The sequence below is a fragment of the Bombus pascuorum genome, chromosome 6 (assembly GCF_905332965.1).
Source record: "Bombus pascuorum chromosome 6, iyBomPasc1.1, whole genome shotgun sequence".
Classification (NCBI taxonomy): Eukaryota; Metazoa; Arthropoda; class Insecta; order Hymenoptera; family Apidae; genus Bombus; species Bombus pascuorum.
Window position 1 is genome coordinate 13,953,134 of NC_083493.1, and position 20,453 is coordinate 13,973,586.

Genomic DNA, 20,453 nt, shown 5'->3' on the forward strand with positions numbered 1-20,453 from the left:
TAAGCGCGGGTTAAGCTCAATGCCAAACCAAAAGCAATTCGGCGATCCGGCCGCAGCTTGGTGTGCCATCAATCCGTGTGCGAACACTCGCGTCGACGTGCTTCTTTAATTTATTCGACTTGGAGCCACGGCTCTCGAACCAAGGGACTCCGTGCAAACTTCTACAAACTCTTTGTACAGAACTTTTCACTCCGTCCAGGCTCTTCTTCCCCGTCTTTTCTCAGATTTCGAACGAGCGAAATCCCGCTCTCTGATTTACACGAGGTGTCTTAATTTACGTAAGTGCAGTCCTTCGAATGTCTGTTCGTCCGAAATTTAATTAAATCCGACGAGATCGGTAGATTTGCAACTACATTTCCAAGAACAATTTACACTACATTCTGAATGGTTACGTTAACCCCATTATGTGGATTATAATCTAATATCGCTGGCTGTATTACCCCTTCGATTGGATTTGCTCGGATGATTAGCAATTGCTGGTCAATCGAGCGCGCACGCGGTCGAAATCAATATATTATTAGGTCAACGATCCATTCAGTTCCAAGCAAATAAATAAACGAACTCGAAGGTGGACGCGAACGTTAAGATCGATCGAATTGGTTCCGTAGGCGTGTATGTATATGATCGAGGGAGGGGGGATGCATTATTTTTTTACCTGGCTGCCCCGTGGAACGCACGGCTTGATGGAACGGCGCATTCGATAATACATCATTCGGTTGACCCAGTTCCGTGATATCGAGTCTCGAAGTGGCGGAGCGTGGCGGTCACCGAGACCCGTTGGTTAGTGGTTGGCGCGGTAAACGGGGGTAAAATAGTGGCCGAACAGCCGGCAAACGGAGGCATTGACGTGTGTCGAATACGAGTTTATTAACCGAACGGGACGCCGAGTCAACTTTCGTCGAGTCCTTTGGCATGAATCGACTTTTCTCCTAGTATCCTGTAATGGATATATGTAAGTATGCGTGATCCTGGCGATAGCATGGCGCGTAGTCACGGTTGTATCTAGGTGCACGTGTTCGTGTAAATTTGTATTTTTATGAAGACAATCGCAGAAATGAAATCTGAATAGAGATTCGTTTTATGCTCTGAATATCACCAGTATATCCACGTTGCATATTTTATAACAGAAGTCCATTTATACGAACCTGTCGAAAAAACAAGCAGCTCCATATCTGTGCCAGTGAAGCATTTCTTTTTTTTTTAATCAGATTCCATACATTTCATTTTCGTATCGAACTTTTGCCATTATACGAAGACACGAGAAAATTAGACGAAAAATGTACTCCTACCTAATTAGTTAGTAGTGGGTAGATGCTGTAATAAAACAATGGTGCGCAAATACTTTCTGTAGCCAACGTATGTCCCATTAAAATCACTAATACATTAGCATAAATCCCATCTTCTATTTCTTTCTTTTTTTTTGCATTACGTGCTTAATATTTTCTAATTTTGGAACCGACGTATAATAATTGTTTTGAGACATTTGAACAACAATGTACATACGTCAGTTATTAAACTCGATAAGTTGCACGTTAGCGAGCTATTTTACCTGCTTATTGTAATTAACATTAAATTAATTTTAGAATTCTAGAGGAAAGATACACCGGAACGAATCCTAGAGGAAGTCTTATTAAACGGCGTGATTTCTTTCACGATATCAGAGGGTTTCGCGGTTGCAAGCGCCAGTTAAATGTTTGCTCTTCATTCGCGATGCGCAGCCAGGGACTCGTCTCGGAACTCCCTTCGGTTGAGAAACTGGAAAGTTAGCCGCAAGTGCGAGCGGTTCTCCTTCGCGGCAAGTTCCTCTCGGAGTTGGAGCAACTTCCGGTTTTGACTGAAAGGAGCTTCCGTCCTTCGAGATCCTCCGACGCCCGGGGGTCGACCTCCTTAATAAATACGTCGATGCGTGCTTTCGAAGGAAGTCGCGTTTACATACTGTGACTGACATTTTGTAGAAGCTTACGGAACGATGAATCTAACGATCCTGTTTTTCGTTGCTCATTGTCCAACAATTTGTTTCGTTATGCGGGACTTTTGGACGTAACCGTATCGCAATAATGCTCCATTATTCACGGTTCTCTTTTGAACTGCATTTTTCCCCGAATTTTAACCTGCGGTCTAGCTGTTACGATTTTTCGTTCTACTAGAAATTCTAATGGACGTACGTTCTGTTTGCGCGCGCTGTTTTCGTCGTTTTTTCCATTTTAACGACAACCTTGTTGAACGAGTTTGCCATAGATAAAGAGGTTATCGGGTCTACTAATTATGTAAACGTCGAGTAAATAGAGGAACCTAGCGACACACAATCGTAGATGGTTTCGAACAGACTTCGATCAGATACTTTGTCGTAGCGTTCATTTAAGACAATTTCGCATTAGGACAATCCTACAGAGACCCTAAACTGGGTCGAGGTTGTCTCTGGCACCTGTCGGCTTCGTTTCTCCTGCGATTTTCTTCTTTTCTCCAGGGAGAATTCCAAAACCTTATGTGTCCTTTCCTCCCCTTCTTTTTTCCCTACTCTCGTAAATTTTCGATAACATCGCTATTTATTCGATATCGTGCCGCCACACCATGTTTATTTAAAATTTCATTCTACGTTTGCTTTCGAAGTGTTCTCGAGGGATCGATCGAGGCTCGCCTTCGATTTTTCGATTCCCTTTGTCTTCCCAACATCCTTCGACGGATGCAAATTAACCGTCATAACCGAGCGAAGCCCGGCTGTCATCGATCGGTTGTGCAACCGAACGATTGCCTCACGCTGACTTTTCAACGAGGCGGTGTTTCCAGGTAACGTGGCAAGCGAGCCAGAACATTGTTGCGTTTCAGGGAATCTGGGTCGCCTTAACGATCAATCTCATCGTTTCCCTATTCGGCGTCTTTTGTTCTATCGGACACATCACGTTCATGCCCACAAGAATTTCTATTCGTTCGTCTACGTTCGTTAAAACACACCATTTTACTTCGATAATCTCGTTATCGTCCGAACCAAAGACACGTAGCTGCCGGAAGTGTCATCACCGATTCATTCTTCCCAACGAAACCTTTTCAATTCCTTGCGTTCCAAATCGGAGGTTCATTGACGCCAGTAACAACTTTATCTCCATTGTCGCCGAAATAGATGTCTGCAAAATGATCGAATAGCTTACGATGGGTGTGTTACCCCATTTAGTTAAAAATGTCGTGTCTACCAATTTGCAAGCGAAGAAAACTAAAGTTTCATATATCCTGCGTGCTATCCTTGTTTCTCGTCGTTTGATTTAAGACGTTAAATCGCTTTCCCCTGATAGCCTGTATGACGTAATTTAATTAAAACACAAAAAGCATGGTGGTAGTTTCGAATACTTCAACGTATCCTAAAAGATGAGAAAATATTAGATAGAATATTTTATGTAGCAAGTGCAGTCGGAAGTAGCGATGGTTGTTTGAATGTTAGTTCTGGCGCGATTCGAAGTTTACGATAGTATGAAATGTCGAATCATTTCGAACATAATTCGATATTTATACTTCTTGGAAGTTTAAGTAAGCGTTGAATCTCGAGTCTTTGGAGTTTCGATAAGACTCGAGAATCTTGCAAGTCTTGAATGCCATTAAACTTTCGAAACTTGGACCAATCAAGACTTTCCAGACTCGCTGCAACTTTAAAAACTCAAAATTTTAGATTTATCAAATCTTTCGGAGGTTCTGCGTACAATCATCCTTTCGAATCATGTTCAAAGATCATGATCGACAGTGATAGGTATAATCATTTATTGGTATAATATTTTTTTGCAGTAGAATATTTGCCAACACGCGAAGTAACATTAACTAGTTTATAGCAAAAGCTGTTATTTTCCAGAAGCATTTGCACAAATAGGAAGAAGACGAATTATGTTTGTGCAATCTCGTGTGTAATCTCACTTTTCCAAATTATACCCACTTTATGTTAATGTTTCGTGGGAACCTAGATTTACTTATAAGACGGCCATTAATTGGCCTTCTTAGCATATAACAAATTAATTTTGCTGTGAAATTCGATGAAATTTGACTAACGATAATCTGACAGAATTACACAAAGACTTGTACGAGCGATCGCGCATGTTTGACGCGACTCAAAGCGTTCGAGAGCACATCGCTAATTGTAAGTCGCTTCGATCACGCTGTTCTCCGATCCCGACGCTTAATCAATTGAACGAAAGTCAAAGGATTAGAGCAGCGGAGAATTATATCCGTCCGCGGTGCAGAACAATCGTCCATTGTTGCACAAGCGTTTGCAAATACAATCGGACTCTCATTAGAAGCTACGAGGGAATATAATCGCCGCAGTTAGCCGGTGCCGTGGATTCTTCTTCGGCGACGCGATATTCGAATCACGACAGAAACTCATTATAAAACCCTACGATATATTTCTCTCCGTGTAAAGTCATCCTTTTATATATTCTACAAGGACGTACACCGTCCGAATAATACATATACTGTAGCAAGATCGAACGAATACGAAGGCACTCGTTACACATTCTTCGCGAGCGACTAAATCACGATGGATCGAGAAACGGATGCCTGGAGCAACTCGATTCGAATCACGAAACGAACGATACGTTGGAGACAGCGTATGTTGCGTTGAGAATCGACTTTTTGCTGGAAAAAATCACCCGGCTCGTCTATCCAGAACCCAAGACGGTGCACAGAGAAACCTAATTTCTCAAGTAAGCGCTCTCTGGCCTCGGCTAATACGATCGACCGTGATCATCTCATTGAATTTTGATCGAGATAGATCGGAGAAGCAGCGGACGAAACAACGGGGTAGAAAGCGTTCTCTGGCAATCGAGAGAGAAAGAGAGAGAGAGAGAGAGAGAGAGAATCGTAGGGTAAGGTGGTCCAACCAGATCCTTTTGCTGAAACAGGTGCACCAGCCTGCCATACGTCGAGGCGTGTGCCGGCTAACTGAACACCTTAATAACACACGCTCCGATCCTTTACGGATGGTGCGCACGCACACATTTCCATAAACACAGACCATGCGCTATATCCTGATCGATAGTTGCTTTTATGGCAATCTGATGGAACGTCGAACTCACGGTGCTTGGTAAAAGTACATAAAATGAAAAAATGATTTCGTTACGATGTACGAGATTAGAAGCCGAGAAAGCTGCCGATCGTTCTCCATTCAAAGTTTTAATCGATTTCGTATCATACGATCGTTTAAACACATTGGGCATTAACGATTTGTTCAGAAGTCGCATAGATCATCTCCATGGATTAAAAAGTGCAGAGAATTGATGATTATGGTAGTGAATTGTTTGTCTCTGGAGAATCGAACATCGTCTATTTGTGTAATGAAATTGAGAAATTAAGAAGAAATGTGATTGATCGCATTGACTGAACCACTATACAAGCGAACGAGTGTGTTAAACCAGCAGAAAAGAAAAGAAAGAGATAAGGATGGCCGTGGAAGGCAAGTAGAATCGTCCTCGATCATTCGAACTTTCGATCGATTTCTGATCGTAGGATCGTTTTAACGCTTCGAGTATTAACGAAAACTACGTAAGAAAATAGAAGCGCGGTAAGAAACGGGACGAGTGTGCTCGGAGGAGACACGTGAAACGAGGGTAGTGGACGAAAACGACTGGTAGTTAAGAAAGAACGCGAAAGATCGCGAGCAAAGAGGGGCGTTCGAAAGGGAGAGGGATGAGTTGAACAAAAGGCGTCGGTACGCAGGTGAAGCGACCGTCTGCTCAGCAAGCTGCGGGGCTGAGAGGTCCTGGGCTGGCGCGTGTGCGACTACCAGCAGGCAGAAAAGCAAGCAGCAGTTAATTCAACTGGCAGCGATGGGCCAGGCCCTAGCGGGCCCCGAGCCGAGCCTCAGTCAACCGATGCGCGTCACTGCGAGTGTACGCGGTCGACCAAACGCTTCCGCTACCACGATATTCGTAGTGCAACATCCCCTCGAGTTATACCGACTCGCGTCACATACTTTTGTGCGAAAACACGGTCGGATATAAGTCTAAAACAAACGATAATAAATAAATCTCGGCAAAGATCGATTTCATTTTGAATATCGCTTTATCGTTAGAAATAAAAATACAACAGAGAAAAGATTAAAAAAAAAAAAAAAAAAAAAGAAGGAAATAAGATTCAACTTGTAGTATCAACGCGAAGCTGTATTATTAAAATCGATGTCGAATAGCGACGTACGGATCGAATAAGCGTTTATAGACGCGACGACCTTGGAACAGTGCGGTAGAGTCGAAAGTGACGTGATTTGCATACGCGCCAATCAATGAACGCGGTCGGTTCGATTTCACGCAGCGCTGCCGTCATTTCCGATCGGGCGGCGGACAAAAGCAGGGGGAAAAGCGAGCGAAGAGAAGATTGATCGCGAGCTGTGGAAAAGCGGTGCGTGAAACGCGTGTGCACGCACGATCGCGAGCAATATGAAACATCATCAACGTTATCAACGTTAGCAACCTGAACGATAAGTCATGCTCGTTGGATTCCAGTTCCAGCTACTTCAAGACGCTGTCAACTATTTTCTGTTATCAGGTGTGAATCGTCGAATCGCATCGTTGACTTGCGTTTTCGAGCACTTTATCGTGCCATGAGAAACGCTTGCCTTTTCAACGCGTATGATACGAAGGAAATAATTGATGTAATTCACGTGATACGCCATGACGTCAATTTCTACATTCTTCTATGCATAGTTTTCCAACAGAAACATTTTTTGAATATATTATATCTCTATTACGACTACTATCGTCACAGTCAGTATCGATTTAGAAGAATTTTTTTTAGCACAGTTCGTATTTTAAATATTCAAGAATCCGAATCCAAAGAGTTTGCCAAGTAACAAAATCGTTGCATGAAATGTGACAATGACCGTGACTTTGAAAAACGCTCGATCAAGAGTCACGATACGTTACTATTATACGCAGCTATGGCGATCGTAAAGAATAAGATCATTGCAATTCGATCACTCCCTAATCGTATAATTAAAATACATTTTATCAAAAGTAAGCAAGTCTTTGAGCACTTTTGATTAATAGCGTATATCATCGAAGGTAAAGTAGAAATTGCATCGTCGATGAACGTTAAATTAAAGTTTGTATAACGATTAAAGATAAGAAGATCGTCGAGTAGGTAATTGATGCATAACACGTACAAGAAGAACGACTTTTCATCGCACGTGACGCTATCGCTGGAATTATGCAACATCCTCGCGATACTTGGACGTTAATTATTCGCGAGCGAGTATCGAGCACGATATGCGCGTGTCATTGATTAATCGTGGCGATCCGTTCGAATAGTTCACGGGGGGTTCGCGACCACGGCGAACAGTGATAATTAGCCGGTGGAACATTGCCAGGGAATTTCCTAGCTTTTGTTCGAAACGAGAGAGAGTTATGACGATCGGCGGTGTTGTAAGGCTCGCGCGAGCGCGTCCCTCGTTCGACCAGCGATCGTGTGATAAATCATACCTCTAATTGGACATCGCGATGCGTCTAACTTGGTAATCGTATATTAATCGCGTTACATATGGAATTCATTAACGCAACATACATGCGCGCGTCTATGAAACGTCATACGGTCGAAGGATTTGGTCCGTCAAGAATATTTCTACGTGCGGATAAGGCGACGTTTATTTGCCTCGTTAATCTGCCAGCCGAATTTTCTTTTAACTAGAATCTTCTATAATTAGAAATAAATTATTGGGTTGTAGCGTTTGGAATGGCAGATCGAACATTTCAGAGTCTTTGTCTGGATTCTATCAGTACTGGTGCATTTATAAATTGCTTCCGCAACAATTTAACTGAAATTATTTTTTTCTTCGTATCTCACGTATGCTCGTACGTATCTTAGGTCTATTTTTGCAGACGATGCAATGTAGTCTTTGAATATCCATTACGATTTAACGAATATTTTATGCCATGGCGCAGTGGTATTAATTTAGGTAGGAATAATACAATGCATATTGCGTACGAGTTATGTAAACGAAGCGTTCTTCTTCATACGTATATTATGTTCGTCACCGTAAATGTCAATCGTGCATAAAATTATATCCCAATCTCTATGAAAATCTTCTTTTGATACGATTACTCGAATGAAAAGCACTAATTTTTATTTATCTGAAACGAAGAAAACAGCCACTTTATATGTTGCAACTTAATAAGAGTTAAAAGAAACAAATCAGTTGGATTACGTTTAGTATTTGTGTAAATATAACGAAACTTATTCTTAACAAAAATTATTACGTCTAATAGTTAGATAATCCAAATGCAAGTAATGAAATGAATAATTAAACGGGTTAAAATCTCACTTTCTCGATTACATCTTGAAATAAAATTTTATTCGATCGAAGTGGAAAGCAGCTTGTTACGATCGAATTTGGTGGCAATTCTGTTGTTAAGACGCGCAACCCTCTCTGTCGAGGTCGAGTGTCCCCTTTTCCTGGTGGCACCCTCCCTCTCTTTGACCCAGTCCCAGCAGCCTGTCCTCTGCTCGTAGCCCCTTTCCCATGCTGTACTTGCTTGCCTTCGTGCGTGCATACGTGAGTGCGTGCGTGCGTGCGTGCGTGCGTGCATGCCGCTTTCCATTGTTTACGCAATGCCTCCTCGACCGGGTTTGCAGTTGCCTCTCTATTTCTCTCGTCGCTCGTCACAGCTCCTTTCTTCTTTTCTTTCTCCATTGGCTCGTTGCGTTTCTAAGAGGGGAAAGAGAGCTAGCTGGTCGTGCAACGGCATTAAGAAAGGTTACGTCGAACGAATTGATCCTCGCTCGGGGATCTCTCGAAAAATTTCACGTTCCCTCGCGCGCACCATTGCTTTCACAGTTCCACAATTGATATCCGCTAGTTCGAGTCAGATGAAAGAAGCCGTCTATCACGAGCGTCGTCGAGGACGATCGTCGTATGAAAATAATTTTCCCCCCCGGCAGATGTGAAAATCGCTGAAGTATAGTTAGGAACGATCGTTGCAGTTATAATTCAACGATTCGAGCGCGATTATGCATGCTGTTTGCGCGCGTTTGCGTAATAAGTAATTGATTTAAGATGCATCGCTGGCAAAGAGCAAGGTAGCACCGGATTCCAGTAAACTTGTGCACCTATACTGTATACATGCATACTTATTTTCGATTCAACGTCAGAAAATTCGCGTCAGAATCGCGCTTATCGGAAATCAAGGACAAGGTAAACGATTGACCGATCGCGTAAGCGACCGCATTTTTTTCTATTTTCCCGCATCCGTTATCGACAAATGAAGCCGTTATCGCTTCCTTGTCAGATGTACTGCGAACGTATTTCCATATAACGATATCATTATGTTAGACAAAACGATAGGATCGGGTTTGATTGCCTCCGTCTCGTTGCTTGTCCTTGGTCGTCGATAATCGGACGTTAATTAACTTAGCCGATGCTAATTACCATCCCTTTTTCTTTCTGTTTCAGAGCGTGAGAGACACACCGCCATCAGACTATCGGCGTAAGTATTCCACTGATTTCTCAAACGTTTATACTTGAATACTTGATCGATCATCCGTTCGGCAGTCAGAATGTCGTGGCATTAAAATCGCCGCGTTGCATTTTATTATTCTGTGTGGAATCTATCGATTCCTGCCAGCTAATCATCTACGAGAAAATCACGAATGCCGCCGGTAGAACGTTGATGGATGGTGGAGATTTTTCGCGAATCTCGTTCCACTCGAGGACGTGTTTAACGAGACCAGGAACGAACGAATCCACTCGACGCGCTACGCCGCTATATCGCGCAGCATAGATGGCGCCAGATATTAGAGACGCGCACTCCGGAACCGGTTTAACGAGAATTAATCCGTCAAAGACGAGATTAATTATGCGCGCGCCCGTACTGTGCCATCTTATCGGCGCGTTTCAATTAAATCCATCCTTCGATCGCGTCGTTTTTCCATTCAAACATTTATACCTTCTCGTTGCTTTTTTATTAGCATCCAACGTCAGTTTCCGCTATTTTCCTACGGTTCCCGGGGGATCTCGCGTGCAAAGGCAAACACGGCCGGACTATTTACGTTGAGGTGAACGATAACAGTGTTGCAACGCGAAATTCTAGGAAAAAGAAGAACATAGACGCGTCGTAATCGTGTACGTTGGAGTTAACTGGGCGACGAAGATGCTCGAAAGTTTCCCACGTGTCGACAGGAAGCTGTGTCGCCGTTTTCTCGTCCCACCTGGAAACTTCCGCTCCGCAGTCTCGCGTATCTTTCACCATCAACACGATTTTCGACCGGCAATTTCCATAAGCGTTTCTTTGGTATAGTTTGCAGTGCACCATCGATGTTTAACGAAGATTGCATAGCTAACGCCGTTCAATGCATTTTCTTCGTGCAATCGCCTGTTTTTTCCTTTCTGTTTTCTCCTTCGCGAACCATGTTATTTCAAATGATACGCACGATCAGCTATTTATGGTATATTCTATCGTAAACAGTAAATGTTGTCAGCAAACTCGTGACAGAGACCGTAGAAGATAGAGTCGGTTCTTAACCACAATCCGAGATGAAATCGCCGACTACGTAATATTTACTGGCAGTACGCAATCGCGGTAATCTCGTGAATGATTAATCAGAATTGTATATTGCTGTACATACTTATTGTATTTGCATACCAAAGTGCACCATATTTTGTAGCTTCCTACGTCGACGCTTGACTGAGACTTTAACTTTCAATGTTCTCGATATTTTTTTCGCGATCCTTCGTCTTATAGGGAAGAATAGAATTTTTGAAAATACACTTCATAACGTAGCCGAAGCTAGGAACACGTTTTGTAGAAGATTACTTTGGCAAATGTGAATTAGAATCGGAGGAAAACGCGCGATGACACCCACACGCGTTTATGCTCCATGCAGATGTTTTCATAGTGCGCACACAACATTATCGAATAACGAGCAATGCATATGTAGCGACAAAACAGTACTCGTCGTCAGATTTGTGACAATCGTGTACAATTATACACATATTGTATAAGTATACGTATATAGAATAACGAATAGAAGATTAGATTTGTCAAAGTTTTGCATACATTTATAAAATTCGCAATTTTTCCTTCAATTCTTTCGCAAAATATAACTTTCGATGAAATACAATAATACGATAATTTGATGTCACTGAACACCGATAAAAAGTACGCGATCAACATAATATACTATATACATTATATATGTAGTTTGTACAAATACAATTCGATATACTGTTGAATACACGCGTGAAACGCTGAAAACTGTCGCTGCATTAGGCGTCGACGTACTCGAGGCAATATCGCGGAAGATTAGTAGGACGGTATCTTTATAGATCAGTCGGGACAATTTCCTGAAATCGGGGCATTCATCCTCCTATCGAGGCAGAAAGAAAATTAACGAGCCTCGGAACGGTAGGCAGGACACGTTCCCACTTTCATCCCTCTTTCTCCGCTCCGTCACAGTTCGTCGTGAGTTTTCGACCACCGTAACTGCCCTTAATAACACTACCAGGCTTCCTCGATGGAGAACTGGGTCGTATCGTTGTCGGTAGACGTGATTTTCTCGCCACGATCGAAACTCGATGATGCATAAACAAAATTCGATTCGCTATTTACGCGATTCTCTATTTTCCGTGAACTCGTCGACTCGTTCTGATATAATTTAATATAATTACAAATCAAAGCGTATCTAAAGCCTTTTAGATACGTGTAACATATGCCACGTGTGCAATTCGATGCTCTGTGGTAGTATATCTATATATTTATATTTCTACATATGTGGAGAGATTTACATACGGCGCATCTTTTTAACGGTTAAACTTTACGCCACGCAAAGTTCATCGTTTTAAACGAACGCGATAACGTTAAAACGTATGTAAATGTGATGTCAACGTCGTTAAAATAATAGATTCGCTTTTTCCCTAATCGACGAAGGAAATAATTTTCCCCTTGGTGGAAATCGTCGAAGAACTTGGTGTAACGAAAGGAGTTATTAACCGCAATCGTTTCAAGCAATGGTACAATTAATTTCATCGTATTGTTTTCTATCGTCGTTAATCCTTGTGTATGATTCATTAAACGATTTGATGTTCGCACGAAAATAGTTGAAAAATTAAACTCGATATTTTCTTCACCACTCGGTATATGATACAGAGTAAAAAGTATAGAAACACAAATAATGTTCTTTCTTCGTTCTGCACGTATCAACGTCTTCGCGATACGTCCACGTATCGACTCTTGAATTACGAATGGATACTTGTAGCTTTTGTAATACGCAAAACTAGTTGAAAACCAAAACTAACTGCAAAAATAAGGCGTACTGCTCGTGTTCAACGGATCCTAGCACCTAAGAACCTCCGTGTTTTTGTTATTTTAAATGTGTTCCGTTTTAGCGTCTCGTGATTTAAATATCGGACGGAATTTAAATTCGTGGTAGAAAACTAAACTTCGTTAGTGAATTTTGCGACGATCGGTGCGCTAAATTTCGTCAAAGAGTGTCAGAATCGTAAAGAGTAATGAAGATTGGCGGGCTGAATTCGATGAAGCGTTTCGCAAAGGTTCGATGGCAATCAGGAAGAGGTGAATCGTCGAACGCGTCGGCTCGTTCGAATTAACACGCCGCTTCGACGCCTCGTTTTAAGAGGGCTCCGATCGGTTGTGTGCACGCGATATAGTAGTCGGACGTGTATCATCGGCCCTAATTGTTTCCTGGGCCATAATCGCCATCGTGTCTCTACGACGAGTCTCTAAGAACGAATTATTATATAAACAGGTGCTTCGCGGTTCTTTTTTACTTTGTTTCGTTACCAATTATTTAGAGAGTGTACGGTAAATTTTAGACGTTGGATTGCAAGCATACATATTCAATACATATAACGATATATTTAACCGTCTTTGAATATAAATATTAATAATACGGTCGAATGTAATGGCATTTGAGACGTGAAATTTATGGTCCTACATTTGATAGCTACACTGGTAAAGTATTAAAAATTAGCTAGAAATAGAAAGTTACTATCAACGCGAACCGAGTCTCCGAACTATCGACGATTCACTGACATTTTCAATCGTACCACGCTTTTAAAGATTTCACGCGTGCCACGTGTATTCTTGCCACGTGCAATTAAATCTCCACGTGACACTGTGCATTATAAATCTTGACGTGTATTTTCAATCTCGTTCCTCGACGTGTTTATTGAATTCAATCACAAAGTTCTGAAACCACGATAAAAGTTGTTTTTATTGAATAACTTTACAGAGCCAAACAACATTGCGTAACATTTATTCAATCACTTTGCGAGTTCCCGATTAGCGAAGTTTGTCTCTGTCCAAATAGTCGCGAAACTCGACGAGAACTTTTTCTGTTACGGATCTCACGATCAAATTTTGTTACGTAGATAGAAATTCGGTAACGTCTTAGTTTTCCGTTTACGCGGTAAGACGAAACAAAGAATGAGACGATATTTGTAGTAGAACGACGATATGTAATAAGGTTCGTGCATTATCAGCCAACCGACCCACGGCCTTGTCCAATTCCGATAACGTTGGGCTCCTGACTCTGTGCAGAACGATAAGGGATTTCGTTGCCTGCCTCGAATCGTGATAAAATGACAATTTTTTATTTCCCATCTTTGTCTTTTCCTCCGTTGATCTCTCTTAATTTTCTAGCCAGACGGTTATCGCGTTTGCGCACAGATGATTTATTGGTTTAGCCACTCGCATACTTACGTAGACTTTGCCTTGATAAACATGTTTCGCATACTTACGGCTCTAGAAAATGATAATCTGCGGCTGTTCGCTCGATCTTTCGAGGAATCGCAGCTGATGTCATAGAACTTGAATACTTATCGATATCATCGTTTTATTTTTTAAACTCGATCACTACCGCTATTCGAGTGGGTATACGTTGTAAGATTACTTGTTAACACTTTCAGCGATATGGTCGTACAAATAGAGATACATAATTATTTGCTGTTGATATTTCCGTTTTCTCAAAACGGTGAATTTTAAAAGTATTCGCTACTTTTAGAAACTGGATGACATTCTGCAATATAGAAAGTGTCGAAGTCTATTCGTCGGAGTTTACGTTCTACCTATAAATGCCATATTATATCGTAATAATTACGCTTATTCTTGTTTTGTAGTACGCATATCGTCGTAGAAAGAAAATTAAAACTGAAATTTTGCAACTTACTGGCGGTAAATTTAAAATGTAAATTCTGGCTAAACTTAGCACATTGTATTTTACCACTGTCTTTAACACGTAATCTTAACAATTTTTAAATTCTATTTCCGTCCATAGTTTGACGAATGTTACACTACAGTCAACGTTATATTATATTCTACGCTTTACCATCTAACGAGAAATTCTTACCTCGCTAAACAAACTTCATTTTTCACACACCTATATTTTCAATACTTACCGCTGAAAACGTTAATAAATTACCGAACTCGGGGAAGAAGATCTACTACGTTCAATCATGACGACTCGATCGGAGCCGGTTAATTAGAAGTATCGTTTACAGGAAGGGCTAATAGGATTCATGGAAACTCTGTCGTTCGACGGAAACGATGCCGCGTAATTCCTTAAATTCAATTTTCATGCCGAGGAAACGCGAGCAAAGGCGTTGAGGGGGGATAGACGATCATTACCCTGGGGATAAGCTTCTTCTCGTAAAATTAATCGAAATTATCAAATTAACTTCTGACCTTTCGGGCCGGGATCTTGGCTCGATTAAAGTATACTCGTGTCGCGCAAGTTTCCAAAGAATCTCCGTTGCTCGTCGATCTTGGTTACCAGGCAAAATAATAAACTCCGTGATACTTACTTTACCATGGGATAAAGCTCTAGACACCGTCTATTAACTGTCTTTGTTACCTCTCGTAAGAACGACTTTTAGCAAAACTAATACTCGTGTCGTCTCGTATTTGTCCCTCGCAAAGATTTGTTCCGAGGCTAGAGTCAATTAATCTTTTTACTTTAACCGACGCCTTTCGATATTAGTTCCAATTGTAGTTCTTCTCTACGAACGCCACTCGTACCTCCATCGAAAAGAAAACTTATTGATCGTAAGTAGCCAGATACTGTTAGATCTTGTAGTAACTTGAATTTAATCCAAGCGTAAGTTACTTACCTATCGATATAGAATAATACGAGTATACGTAGTCTACAACTACGATACAATAGTTAGCGTAGAGTAAGAAGCAACAGGGAATTAATACAGTGAAATTGAAGTCAGTAGAAGCTTTAAATATCGATTCATAAATGACATTTCTAATCGGAAATTCAATACGTTTCCTCTTCGCAGCACTGATTCACGCCTGATAAACATATCTCTATAGTATCTACCCACGCGCATACACGTGTATAAACGTCTAGCTATCGTTATACCAATCGATATCTATGTCTCCTTAACGCTTCAATTCGTAACCTCTCTATATTTTTCCCACCACTTGTACTCTTGAGAGAAGTCGTACGAAATCCCTAGGGGTTGTAATGTATGCGTGGAAGGTCGTGACTTGAAGCGGGCAGTCGGAGAAAGGGCGCAAATGGAACGTGGGAGAAGAAGCTTTAACCGTCTGTCTCTAAGGACGTGCCACGGCTTTTCCATGGTGTTAACTAAGACGCGGATTAAACCGGATTAGCCTGATCGTTGATAGAGTAGCAGCGGCTCCCAGCGGCCCGTAACTCCGTTTGTTCGCTCTTAACTGGTTTTCCGGCTCCGTTTAAAACAGTCGAGCCGTCATCGATGGTCGGAGGAATCTCGTTATCCTTCTCTGTCACGCTATTCTTCGCGACCGAGAGAACACCCCGAAATTCTTACTCTTTTCGTTGTCTCTTTTCACCGTGGAGGGATAGAGAGGGCGGTGGAAAAGGAAAAGTTCTCGGTCGACGGGCATCGAGGACAAAGGAAGGACAAAGTGGAACGACGATGGGTCGCGTTGCTGGATATCGTTTTATTGGCGTTAAATCGAGCCGTGCGGAACGCTGCGCCTAAGCAATTTCACTGGAACAAGCGTGTCGTTATTCAATTTATCTCGAACCTCGTTCTCACGGAATCCAGCCGTTTAAGCCGACGATACACAGACGATGCGCATCGTTGATTATGCGATTCGCGTGGAAACGCGAAATACGCTCGCGTTTCATGCACGCCATTTTCCCGACCCTCCGTACGTCGATTCGTTTGCTCTTGGTGTTTACGTTGTAACTTTTCGCGATTCGAGTTCCGATAAACGTGGAATTGATCTATCCGATCCTTCAAGAACCAAGCAGTTTCATAATATTTCATCGTTACGATTATGTACTTTAGCTTCTTTAAATTTCGCTAAATCGTAGAAAATAGCTGAAGGAAATAATAGAATCTAAGTGACGACAAAGATATTAATTGGATCGATCTTTGGAATTCCCTTTCACCGTTTCGCGATACTTCAAATCACTGTACTTTATGTGTCTTACTTGATAATGCATTTCAACAAATTGTTGTTAGAAAATTTTACGACAATCTTATCTAATTATCTGGAGTGTTTGACGGTTTCACATACTGACGTTTATAACTGACGTTTTCAGACTATTCTAAGGCTCGTATTAACACTTTTCCCGTAAATGCTCTTGACAACGTCAATAATTAACAAGAGCTAATTTTTGTTAAATTATAGGTCCTATCCTAATACGTACTTTTGATAATAGGAAATTATTCACAGAGAAAGAATTCTCACAAATTACTTGCAAATAATAGCAATTAATCATCTTTGTCAGAAACGAATTTCCCTTACTAGAACGAATTACCATGAAACTTTCATTTATTTTCACGCTAGATCTATCTGGCGATCGAGAATGTCATCGTTTTTAACAGATTTCGTTAAAAATTCCTTGGAAAGGGGATGAAAGAGGGATAAGTTAGAATTGCACAATGCAACGATCCCCGTTGAAATAAACGAGTCGCGGTTTCCCGTAAAACCGACCGAGTTTTATTAATAGAAGGGCGGAGGGACAGGTGGGCGGTCGGTTTCGCGCTGATATTGCGAGGACGCAACTTTTTCACCGTCGCAACGGCGCGTCGATCGACGGCGCAGCGTTTGGGGCGTTGGGTACCGTTTGATTTGCAGCGCGCGCATCTATTTTCGCGGCCGGCACGAAATTAACTCGGTCGTCGACGGACCAACGACACGCGTGTCACAAACAACGAGAGAATTAAATCCTATCGACTGCTAATTGCAAAAGCAAAGAAGCTCCGCTGCAATTCTCGCTATCGGATTACTTTTGACCACCAGTTTGCCTCGTTGAAATTTCTCAGTAATATAAATTTAGTTTCGATTCTTGACCATCGATAATTTTAAATTTGATTTTTTCGAATGACGTATTTCCTCCAACTTTTCGCCTTTAACGCGTTAGGCAAATCTCGTGTCTTATCTTCTATTTCTGAACAATACGTTGTCATATGCAACTAATAAGAGAATGAAATCGTTTAGGTGCTTTATGGAACATTTAGTGTGTAATTTATAGCACTTTCCTGATGAAAGTATACTACAAATTTGATGAACGCGATTGTTCTTTTATCTAAATACTTCAGCTATCGTCGATACTGGCATTTATCGGTACCTCCCACGTTCGGTAGATCCTCTGATTCGACGCAATAAAATTTAAATTTGCGAATATTCATTGTAACCTTCCCAAGATTAAATAAAAGACAAGTGCCAGAAGTACAGTTTCGATTGATAGCGTATGGACTTTTAAGATTATTTTACTATAGAACGCAAAAGTTTATCATGTTTTTTCCTGTGGTCTTCGAATGTACATACGATATAATTTATTTTGAAAAGAATCGAAAAAACATGTAGAAAGATAGGAGATCTCTAAAGAAAAGATTATTATATCTAAAAGATTTGTAATTGTATTCACTTAATTCGTGAACATTTATCTTTTTTTATCAAATAAACAACGTAAATATTTGGAATTGACTTAGTTATTGGTATCTTTCTTGACAATTGTAATTCAACAACAGTTTCTGAGAATATCGACGATAAATAAATATTAGAAGTATCCGCGGAACTAAGAAATGTCATACCGTCGTTTAGATAGCACAGCAGCTACAATATGTAGCTTTCACGGCTTCGTATCCACTGATATTAGCGAAACGTTTGGGATAAAATTCCTTGCAAACACATTTTACACCCCGAAAACTTTGAACAGTCGCGACATTCAAGAATTTCATAACAAAAAGCAGTGGGTATTTTGTGGCCTGCGTTTGACGCTGCTGGTGAATTCTGAGAAGGTTATCGTACGCGAAAAATTCAATTTCCCCCGGTGTATTGTACGCGGTCGGTCCCGCGATTCTTTTTCCAGGACATAGTCGACGAGATTCGCAGCTTCCTCTGACAATTCTATGGTTCGACGATTAAAGGCTAATCGTTTAATCCTATGTACCTTGGATTCGTCGCGTTCATTGACTCTCTCTACCGCATCGCCTCGAATCTGGCGACACCATTGATACTCATCCCTATTCGTGTTGCTTCTAACGATCTAGGCTCGATTTAAACGATTTATTTTCACTCCATATCGAGTACAGGATATTAACTTACAAACTAGATCCTCTTGCACAATAATTTTCCAATTAATAATATTGGTAAATGGAACGGTTTATCGTTATTGAAATCATATTTATTGGAAGAGAAAGAATAGGTTTTGCGTTCAAAAGTTTATTATTAGGAATATTAACTACGAATTTATAACTTGTTTGCGAAGCAGCATCTATGTACTTGATTTTTAGTCGATTTTTGTTGATTTCCTTAAATTAGTGGAAAGGCCTGTGGGAGCTGCTTCCTATTGCAACAACCCCTTTGATTGACGATATGACTATCGTGCATGGATACATACTGTATGTTTAATATATCCAATTTAACTGGAAAAATGTGCAAGATATAAAAATGTTTGAGAAAGGGCACAGATCATGCTGACATTTATTCGACCCAGCGCAGGCTCTGAAAAAACCCCGTGAAGGTCACGTTCTAGAGATCTGACCGTGCGTCAATTTTTATCTTTCGCCAGCCTATTCGTGTGTATTTCCCCATGTAATCCATCGTCCTCTTATAACACAAGTAAAATACGTCCCTCGCAAAAGTCGCTACTCTTTGCCAACACGTAACTACGTCTCGAAGCACCTATCGTGAAATCAATTGCTTAAACAACTGCTCGCACCAAAATTATCGTCGACGCGGCTCCTCGTTCGACGTCGTCGGTGTACGCGTGCTTTCCCCCATCGAGAAACGGTCGACAGATGCGTGGTGGCTTCTCGCAGACGGCGTGCTCGCACATGCGGCGTATCCGGAAACTACGCGGTAGGAGGGAATGAAATCGAAGGGTTGGTAGCAAGGACAGAGACGCAGGACGAAGACGCTGAGATAGACGTTCGTGACGCGCAAAGTGAGAAAGGGCGGTCCTGGTCGAGGTGGGAGTAGGGTAGCGTGTGTAGCGATTGCAGCTCGTGGAGGTAACTCGGATGCAGATAGCGTGTAACCAGAAAAGGTAAAGCGGACGAGGGAAAAAGCGAACGAGGGGTTGAAGGCGAGCCGAAACGAGACACCGATAACCAGTGAAACCGTGTGGAGGATGCGGTGAAGAAGGGGGCTGTGTGGGGGAGGGAGCGGAGGAAAGAGAGACGGAATCGAATCGCGGGTGGAGCAAGGGGAAGTAATAAGGGGTTAAAAAGGGAGCTTAGAGGGGGTAGAGACGCGAGGGGAGGTTTTGGTGACGGAGACGCAACGAGTATATATCTGTGGCGAGGCTTGGATAACGCGTACAGAGGGGGTTAAAAACGAACGAGGAGAGATACGAGAGGAGGAACCGAGCTAGCGGTGCGGGCAGAGAGGCAGGCAGGGAGGTAGTATGCAACGAAAGAGAGACAGAATGAGGCGTCGAAGGACGAAAAGAGACGGGTGGAGTTAAGAGGAGACAGAAGGCTTTGCCGCGACAAGAACGAGAGAGGAAATAGCAGACCGAGAGAGAAACTGGTACGCTGGTATACATGCTGGAACTTCCGAAGTTATTCGCAACAGGCAGCTTGCTAGTCTGCCTGGTGAAATTCTACGTGCCACTACCACTGACTTCGTTCCTTTCTCTCTTCTATCCACTCTGGTCTCTCTCCTCTGTACTTCATCGCCACCTCCAACGATTCCACCGCTCTCACCCTCCATCGTCCTCCATCGGCCTTCTACATCACCGACGACCTCCTTCCATATTTCCTGCGTCTCATCGTCCCTGTTTTAATAGCTAGCAGAACTTACTGTCGCAGTCTGCGACCGCCACCGTCTATAAATGCGCATGGAACGAGGAATGCGATTCCCGTTTTACGAATTGCCTACCAGGCACATCGCGATCCACGGCTTCGTCCGAGGCGCACTCCTAGCTTTAATTATTACGCAACACGGAGAAGCGCCGCGTGAGCCTCATCGTTCACCTGAAAATCGCTTTAATTGCTATAGTCTGCTGTTTCTACGAAC

General features: G+C 42.0%; 1 protein-coding gene across 9 annotated transcripts in view; it reads left to right on the plus strand.

Annotated features, from left to right (window-relative positions):
• Window positions 1-20,453, plus strand: part of LOC132907675 (AF4/FMR2 family member lilli-like) — a 162,615-nt gene that overhangs the window by 129,716 nt on the left and 12,446 nt on the right. For all 9 annotated transcript variants that reach the window (XM_060960988.1, XM_060960990.1, XM_060960997.1 and 6 more), the window contains one exon: window positions 9,419-9,452. In XM_060960988.1, the coding sequence (XP_060816971.1) occupies window positions 9,419-9,452 (34 nt within the window). The remainder of the gene's footprint in view (window positions 1-9,418; window positions 9,453-20,453) is intronic.